The 9,553-nt window shown below is 35.5% G+C and overlaps 1 protein-coding gene across 1 annotated transcript in view; it reads left to right on the plus strand.

The window, feature by feature from the left end:
• Positions 1-6,737, plus strand: part of LOC101573334 (3-beta-hydroxysteroid sulfotransferase-like) — a gene marked incomplete at its 5' end in the record, with an annotated part of 20,559 nt that extends 13,822 nt beyond the window's left edge. The window contains 2 exons of the mRNA XM_004648707.2: positions 3,415-3,592; positions 6,402-6,737. Of these exons, the coding sequence (XP_004648764.2) occupies positions 3,415-3,592; positions 6,402-6,541 (318 nt within the window). The remainder of the gene's footprint in view (positions 1-3,414; positions 3,593-6,401) is intronic.
• Positions 6,738-9,553: the final 2,816 nt, after the last annotated feature.

The raw sequence follows: 9,553 nt of genomic DNA on the forward strand, positions 1-9,553 counted from the left end.
AGTATTAGAAACTTTAAAAAGTAAAAAATAAAATAAAATCGACAGAGTGTGTTAAAAAAAAGAATATTCTTAAATTAAATATATGGCTACACTAAAAAAAAAGAAGAAGCAAAAGTCTCAATGAGATGCTGGTAAGAGGAATGCATCAAGACATCAGGAAGATTATACATAATGACCAGTTGGAATTCATCTCAGGAATGCAGGGATGATTCAATATATGCAAATCAATAAAAGTAGCACACCACAGTAATGAAGGCAAAGACAAGAGTTAAATGATCACTGAAATAAATGCACAAAATTCTTCAGGGGAAAGCCCAACACTCATTAATGATTTTAAAAAATATCCCTACAGAAAACAAGAATAGGTGCTCTTTGTCTCAACATGATATAAGCTATGTCTGACCAACCAACAACTGACATCAAACTAAATGGGCAAAACCTGAAAGCCCTCAGTTTAAAATCAGGAATAAGACAAGGATATCCATGGTCACCATTCTTATGCAACAAATACAGTTCTGGAAACATTAACCAATTATATCAGAGAGACAAAGTAAAGTAATAATGATTGAAAAGGAACAAGTGGAATTATCATTATATACATTATACAAAGGAGCCATGCTATTCTACATGGAAGAGCACAAAAACTTCAAGAGAATTGTCGATGTATTTACCAAAATAAGTAGGGTCACAGGATGCAAAGCCAACATTCAAAAACCAATAGCTGTTCTGCACGTGTACACACACAAAAAAACTTGCAGAAGGAAATTAAGGAAACCAGGCCTGTAATAACAATATTCAACAATGTGAAATAGTTAGGAATCAATCGAAGAAAGGAAGTAAAATATTTATACAGTGAAAATTATACTACGATGAAGATATTAAATGGAACTTCAGGAAATGGGAAGATACTCCTTGCTTCTGAACAGGTAGAAGCAACATTGTAAAAATGGCCATACTACCAAAAATGTAGTGCAGAATCAATGCAATGTCCAATAACATACCATTAATACAACCCAAAGAGCCAGAGAAGACATTCTTAAAATTCATCTGGAAATAGAAGAGATTTCAGATAGTAAAACCAATTCTTGGTAACAAAGGAAAGGTAGGAGGCTTTACAAACCCTAACTAAAAAGTTATTGTTACAAAATCCAAATGGTACTGGCATGATTCTGGAAAATGAATCAGATTTCAATATCAATGAAACAGATTAGGAGATGCAAACAAAACTACAAACACACTCAGACATCTTATCTTGACAAAAGGGACAAAAATGTCCACTGGAGAAAAAAAAAACAATTAAAAAATTAGTACAGGGAAAACTAGATTTCCAAATGCTGAAGGCTTAAAATACACCCATGCCTATCAACATGAAGAAAACTTCAGTCAAAATGGATCAATCATGTCATGTCTAAGATGTTTGATATTCAGACAGATAGTGAGGCTAAGCTCAGCCTCGTATGTTATAGGGTAATAACATCATTAAACTTCTCTTTGAAGGGTTAACAGCTTATGATTGCAGACCAAAAATTAGAGAAAAAGAAGGGCTGAAAGGACAGTCAACAGTTTGGCCCTAGCACTTCAAGGTTAGTGAGGACTCAGGGCATAAGTGAACCTGTATTGTAACGTCTTGTAACTCAGTGATGTCCCAAATTTTCTGATCAAGGAGATCATGGGGCCACAGACGAAAGTGATCTATGATGTACAGTGTACCTAAGGAGAGTTACGTGGAGTGAAAAAATTTTCACAGAGAGCAAATTGGTCAAGCAATGGCCATGACTCATCCACATGGCTGACACTGACAAATGATCTACAAACTGCAGTACACGGCTTCAGGGTAAATCCTGAGGTGATTTGACAGACCTTAACAGATACAGAAGTTACACTTCTTGTTATATAGGTCTTGCTTGTCTTGGTCTTAATCATCCAGCAAAAAAAGTATAAAAATGAGATTAAAAAAATACAAAGCCATACTAATACACTGAGCTGTAAAAGGCTCAAGTCAACATCTGACACTGGAAGTCCTGAGAGTAACCCACTAATAATATAGACTATTGGACTATATTGGATTATTTTGCTGAACTCAAGCACATGCAATATTTAAATGGCAATGGAATACCCAGCGCTGACAAAATTAAACAAAAATGGGCATATAAATGAAGGACAATTTTTATCCGCATACACGAAATAATTAGGATAGATATACAGCTACTTTCTCTTAATTCCATAAGAAGAAAGATTTGTACTAATAGTGTTTGAACAGGATATCATGTCTAAATTTTCCACTATGAATAACTACTACAAAGACAACAATATGCAATATATTAATTATTGTAACTGTCCTACTATCCTGTTTTGCAACTGTCTCATTGGCATTTGTTTTTCAATAAAATTAGTAATAAAAAATAAAGAAATAAAACCAAAATGGATCAAATAATTCAATATTAAAACAAAAAGATAAAATTTACTAGAGCAAATACTAAAGACATAGGTGCAGATAGAGTTTGTGAAGGAAATCCGAACTTCATGAAAAATATTTCAAAGAATCACCAACTGGGATCTCATCTTTCTTCAAAGTTTCTCCACATACAAAGAAAACATCAGAGTAAAAAGAAAAGCAATAAATTGGGGGAAAATTTTGAACTGCTTTTCCCTTAGATAATGGCTATGTGTCTAAAATATATAAAGAATTTTTTTTAAATATCAGGTGAGCAATACTCAAAGACCTAATCAAATAGTGAACACCTGAGATGAATATACATTTCTCAGATGAAGAAATGTAAATGACAAGTAAATATATAAAAATGATGTTCAACATCATTGCTCATTGAAGTAATGCATGTTAGAACAACATGGAGATTGCATTTCACTGCAGAAAGAATGGCTGTCATCAAAAAGTTAACAAATGTCTGGAAGTTCTGTGCCAAAAATGAAACGTTCTTCACTCTTAGTGGATGTTTAGACTGGTACAAACACTGTGGAAATGTCTGTGGGACTAATGTAAAAATCTAGAATTGAAGGTCCAATTAAACTTAGTTATTCCCCTTCTGGGTGTTTTCCAGAGGAACTGAAAACATAATGATACATGTGCACCTATGTATGGAGCAGCACAATGTGTCATAGCTAAATCTTGGGGGAAAAACAGAAAACCCACCAGCTGAGGAATAGATAAAAATGAGGTGCTATTTTTCCACAATGGAATATCCAAATCACACTGGAAATCCTCATCATTGCATTCTGCACACACACCAGGTCATCTAATTTTTCCAGTCTGTCTTCCTACTCTTGACCTAACTCAAAACTTTCTACCTTTGTTACATGTTGACTTTATTTTTTCTTTTCTTTACCTTTCATAGCTCCTTTCTCCTCTTCTTTTCCTGTTCCATCAGTTCTTGCTTTGGATTTTTCTTCTTTTAGGACATCAGACGTACTGTAGAAAAGATTTGTGAATTCTTGGAAAAGAAATTAAAACCAGAAGAAATAGATTCTGTCATCAAATATAGCTCCTTTCAGTTCATGAAAGGAAACAAGATGTCCAATTACAGCCTCCTGCCTTCGTCTTTTTTCACTGAGAATTTTGCACTGATAAGAAAAGGTAAGAAAAAAATGATTCATTTTCAAAATACATCAGGGGACATGGCAGATATTCCTCTTGGTTAGGACAAATTATGAAGAGTGAAGATATTTGAGTATTTCTCCTTTGTGCTGTGAGTGGAGATAAATTAATTCTTAATTTCTTGTGCTTTCCCAGTCTCCTTCACTGTCATATTCCCATTGACTTCTTTCCAAAAAAAAAAAAATCCCACACCTAAAATTTTCACCACTTTGCATTAGCACAAAGTCTTTTAACCAAGTCCTTAAACTAGGTTTAGAAGATATTTCAAAATAATTGCAATGATTTATTTTTGGTTTTTCATTTATTATCTATAACTTTTTATTCTGGAGGGTAGTACCTGTCACAGAGTAAAAATTCTATTGCATTTTGTAGTCGTTGACTGAACAGAGAAGAATTAATTAAATATATCCATTATTAATTTTGTTTAAAGTACAGTAATTAATGTGTGGTAGTGAGTCATCACCTAACTGGCTAAAATTCTGAAGTTCTTTATATCTCAGTGCTAAATCTTTTAATGAGGACCACATGATCTAATGAACTTTGTTGTAAAACAATGCCATTGGCTCATAAGACATTCACTATTCATAAAGAATAAGGAATCTAGATTATAGAATGATTCTTCAAGTGTCTGATATTATTAATAATATTATTTCTCTCAACGTTTCCAAAGATGTCTCCATAACCAAGATAAGTGGATTGAGTAGTCGTCATTCCACTATCATGAGGTGGAGCTGTGGAGAAACCTTGGGCTAAGGAGGTAGCTCTGTTGTCTAAGCAACTACCAGGGAAGCACAAGGACTTGGGTTCATTGCCTGGTATTGCATGCCACAGCAGCCCTGGAACCACAGGTGAGCCATGCTGGCCACCAAAGCTGGATGTGGTAGTGCATACCTATAATCCCAGTGCTGGGAAGGCTGAGACAGGAGGATCACTATGAGTCCAAACAGCATAGTGAGACCCTGTACCAAATAAGTGAATAAATAAATAAATAAGTTTTGAGGCTGGGGAGATGGCTCAGTGGAATAAGTGCTTCCCTGGCAAGTGCAAGGGTCTGAGTTCAATCCCTAGTTCTGCAAAATAAATAAAAAATAAATATATAAATACAAAAGTTTTAAAAGAAAAATTATGATGAGGAAAATTTCTGAATGATGGAAATTCCTGAATGTCTTTCGACTGGATAGAAAAATTTTACAGAGATCATTAGGTCAAAATACTGCTACTCTGTCAGGTTGTAGCTGAATGTGAATGGTGTTTTTAAATGAGTAATTTAGGACAAAGAAACTGAGAAAAAACAGTGTGGCAGCATGGAAAAAGATGACCATTTAAATTAAGGAGAGGTGGGACTGGGAAGATAGCTCAGCAGTCTAAGCGTCTGTCTGGCAAGCACCATAAAATGGGTTTGATCCCTGGTCCAGGCATGGTGATATATGCCTGTAATCCCAATATGGGGAGGATCACTATGAGTCTGAGCTGTATAGTGAGACCCTGTACAAAATAAATAAAATATTAAAAGGAAATTTAAAACTAAAATTAAAGAGAGTATGATTCCATCAGTACTCTCATAAGAGTCCAAGACACCTCAACAACATAAACTAACATTTCAGCCTCCAGACCTGTGCCAAAATTAATATCTATTGCTTAAAGCACCCACCCAAGTTGTGTCACCTTGGTATGACAGCTCTATCAACACATACAAATGTTTTATTTTGTAATTTCTTAAGAATCAAGTGGAGGTGTAATGAAAGAAACAGTTAATGTTTAAATATTTTTCTGTCTTCATTGTAATTTTTGATTATTTTTTGACAAAATTTTCATGCTTGCTTCTGGTAATCTGAACAACTAATTTCAAGATTATAAAATTCAATATGAGAGCTATTTTTGAATTCCTGTAATTTTGTTTAGTAAAATTGTGTAAAATGTCTCTAATTTCCTTTTACTATTTTTAATTCTCTTTAAGAATTAAGATTGCCCATTCATATCCTGAGTTATACTCCTAGTGATAATGCAATAGAGGAGACTGTCCAACATGTTTTCAGGTAGAAGTATCTGGAACATGTGAGAGCCTCTGGGAAATAGTACAGTGTTGCTACATGCACATTAAAAATATTAATGTTTGCATATAATTGCTGTAATGTGCATTGTTGAGACCCATGTGAAACTGGTATGTGACTGTTGTACTCTGTTGCAAATTCAGAGAGAGCTTATTGGACTTTATTTTTTTCACCTATTGTTTTCAGAGTGTCTATTTTGAATTAAAATTGGTTACACTACTACAAAAAAGAATTAAGAAAATGCAGGAATACAATAGAGTGAAATATAAAAATGAATTCACATATTCAAGATAGTTTTATGAATTATTCACATTCAGAAATTGAAATGTCCACATAGAAAAGCTGGTCATCCCAGTTATAAACAATTACATGAAGCCAGATGCCCAAAACTATTGTCTTTTGCAGAACCATAAATGGTAAGAAAGAGGATATTCTAGAAGCGTCAAAAGTTTGAGCCAGGCTTGTGACAAAACAACTATATACAGGATCATCTGGGAGAGAGCAGAAGGAAAGAAACTTTTTCTCTGCAGGTAGAAGTAAAAATGGTAGATACTCAGTCTTAAAAAAAAATAATTAAAAAAAAAGCTCTGAATTGTCATGGGCTCTCAACTGGTCTTTAAGTTAAGCAAGCTACTTTCTCTATGTCAGGTGGATTCTGTGAATTGATCAGTGAGATGTGCTGAACTCTTAGTCCCAATTCTTAGATCTGTTCTAAATCTTTATGCTATATTTTCCAGGAGTCACTGGGGACTGGAAGAACCACTTCACTGTAGCCCAGGCCGAAGCATTTGATGAAATATATCAGGAGAAGATGAAAGGATATTCACCAAATCTGTTCCCATGGGAAACGGAAAATTGCACAGTACCTGAATGCTAGTATCTGTTTTCCTGACCTTGCACTTAGGCATTCCAGGCAGGTCATAGTGTAAAACCTATGATTACCCTGTGAAGTCTTGAATTACCAAATCTTTACAATTTTAATGTTTTGCTTATTATAAATTACATGTTTACTCATTGATTTCATAGTTCTTAGACTTTAGTAATTCATATTAAATCACTATAGCTAAAATATAAAAATTATCCTAAATTGTGTCAACTTGTGTTTTTATTTTATTTTTGTTGAATGATCTGGTTTTATCAGCACACCAGTAAAACTTGAAATCAAAATTTTCAATCACCATTTCAGTTCCTGTAAGCCACCACACCTGAAACAAAACCTGATAACTAAGAAACCAGCTGCTATGGTCTCCCAATCATTCAGATAAGGAATTCACTGGCCTGGCCAAAGACAACAAAGTTAATCAGACACAGAAACTGGGTTACCAGATTTTTATTGGTGCTCAGGGGTGGGGGCACACGTATCACACAAAAGTCCAGTAATATTTGATAGTCACTAGTTTCCTTTCTGCTTAACGTTAGATTAATTTCTGGGATGTTTTTGTAGTTCACAAACTCTTTGAAATTCAGCAGTAGCAGAAAAAGATTACACTTTAGCACCATATACAGAAGCATCGACATGAGCACAGGACAGTTCATTGCTCCTGGCAGCTCATTCCCACCAGAGTTAGCATGTACCCTGCTCTTTTCTGAGCAATCACTTTCCTGAAGGGCAGTCTAGATCACTTCTGGGACATCAGTGTTCCATACAGCAATGAGATTTCTCATGTATCAGGAATACACCTAATAATGTACTCACAAGTAAATAAATATTTTTTTTTACTTTTGAGATAAAATTATCACTTTTTCATAATTTTTTTAATTGTCTCAGTCTGAGGCTGCCAACAAGCTGTTTAATTGTGTTATACCTTTTTATTTTTATTTCTTCTTTTGAGTTCTTACACTAAGGAGACTATACAATATTTAAACATGTGGGAAGCTTTTCAAGAAGTCTATATAGAGCTTTAGCTTAGACCTTTGAGGAGTGTGTACAGCTATTATTAAGCAGTAATAAGACAGTCACATTCTAATAAGTCATTTTCCTAATCACAGGAGTCATTCCCAAAATAATCTTCCAGGTGTCACCTTATTTTCAAAACATGATATATGCAAAGCAAAGCTGTGCTTATAAAGGAACTTTTCAATTTTCATTTGCCATTCTAATATCTTGCTACTTGAAGAACTGTAGAAAAGAAGACTAAGAGCCTATCTTCTTTCTGCCTTTGTCCAGGGCAACATTTCTATGCAAAGGTGGGTGTCCGGTCTGGTTGCATGTTATGAAGATTTGTTAGATGTGCTTTCATGGATACACTTATTCAGAACAGGCCTCCCCATGCTCCTTTTCTGCTGTAGATACTCTACTTTTTGGTAGTGAAACAATTTTGTGACACAGTGAAAGAACTGCTACCAGCCATGAAGACATACTAACCCTTCTCTGAAATACAATTCCATCAGCATTTCTTGGCACCTGTCAGATTCCTCTGGACCCAAGCCAGACCCAACATGTGATGGACACCTTTCACCATGTTCTTGTCCAGACACCTTCAGAACCAGGCCAGGCCTAGTGTGTGAATGAGAACTTGTGTCGTGCTCTCAGGACCCCTCCATACACCACAGGCCTGGAGTGTGTGTGGCAGAGCTTCTGCTCCACTGCACCCGCCAGAAGCCTCCAGACACAGAAAAGGTCCTTCATACAGGCCTGGTGTGAAACTCTGCACCTGAAGTCACTGCAGAAGGGGTAGGGGCCAGAACTACCCAGCCAATCCAGGAGCAGAACGTCTTGCCAGAGGGGTACACCAGGTTCGCTTACATGGGCTGAAGCACCAAGAAGCTAAACACACAGCAGCCAGACCCAAGCCAGCCACATCAAGATGAAATCAAACTTCATAGATCCACACCCTGTAAGCTGAGGCATTTTGTTAGACCAAGATCTATATGAGCATCCGAATATCAATAGGTGCTAAGGTTATAACTTCACCAAAGCTATGCACCAAAGCTCAGAGGACAGTGCTATACAAAATGAAAAAAGAGAAGAAGCAAAATGCAATCTCAGGCCCTGAGCCCTCCCAGAACAAATGTAGGAGACACTAGTACAGAAGAAATTGGGAGTCACCCAGCTGAAATAACTGAATTAATAGTGTCTCAAGGAAAGAAAGAACTGCGGAAAGGTATAGAGGACATCAGATCAGAATTAATCTCTGAATAAGAAATAAATCTCCGAATGAGTAGTGACTGAAGTAAAGGAACAACTGCACAAAGGTATAGAGGAATTCAGATCAGAAATAAATCTTTGAAGTAAAATAAAATGAAAGGATAACTGAAGTGAAAGAATTAAAAACTGCTTTGAAAGAAGACGCAGATAAAAAATTAGAAGAGAATACAAAAATTATGGAATCCTTGAATGAGCAATTTAGGAAACAAAGAGATCATATGAAGGAGAGTCAAAGACATATAGGGGGACTTAAAATCTTAATCACAATCTTGCAAAACCATTTGAAGGCAAGTGGAGATTGAGTTTCAGATCTTGAAGACACTGTTGAAGCTAGAGAAAGGGTAAGAAAAGATCTCTTTAAAACAACTAGGATGCTGGAAAAATAATTCATCATCTGCAAGACAATGCAAAGATGAACAGTGTGAGATTAATGGACTCCCTAATAGGGATTTTAATAGGCATTAACGAAAAAGAAGGAGACAATACAGATGATATAAAAAGAATATGGGCAGAAGTGATAGCACAAAACTTCCCAAATATGGGAAAACAATCTGACATTCAGATAACCAAAGCACATAGAACTCCAAATAACATCAACCCAACTAAAGACACACAAGGACATATAATAGTCAAGATTCCAGAAACCCAGAAAAAGAGCTATAATAATACCCACTACAGAAAAGAAATAGATCACATATAAAGGAAAACCCATCAGAATAATGGCAGAGTTGTCTTCACAAA

Source organism: Octodon degus, unplaced genomic scaffold (assembly GCF_000260255.1).
Source record: "Octodon degus isolate 3935 unplaced genomic scaffold, OctDeg1.0 scaffold00648, whole genome shotgun sequence".
In the NCBI taxonomy this organism is placed as follows: domain Eukaryota; kingdom Metazoa; phylum Chordata; class Mammalia; order Rodentia; family Octodontidae; genus Octodon; species Octodon degus.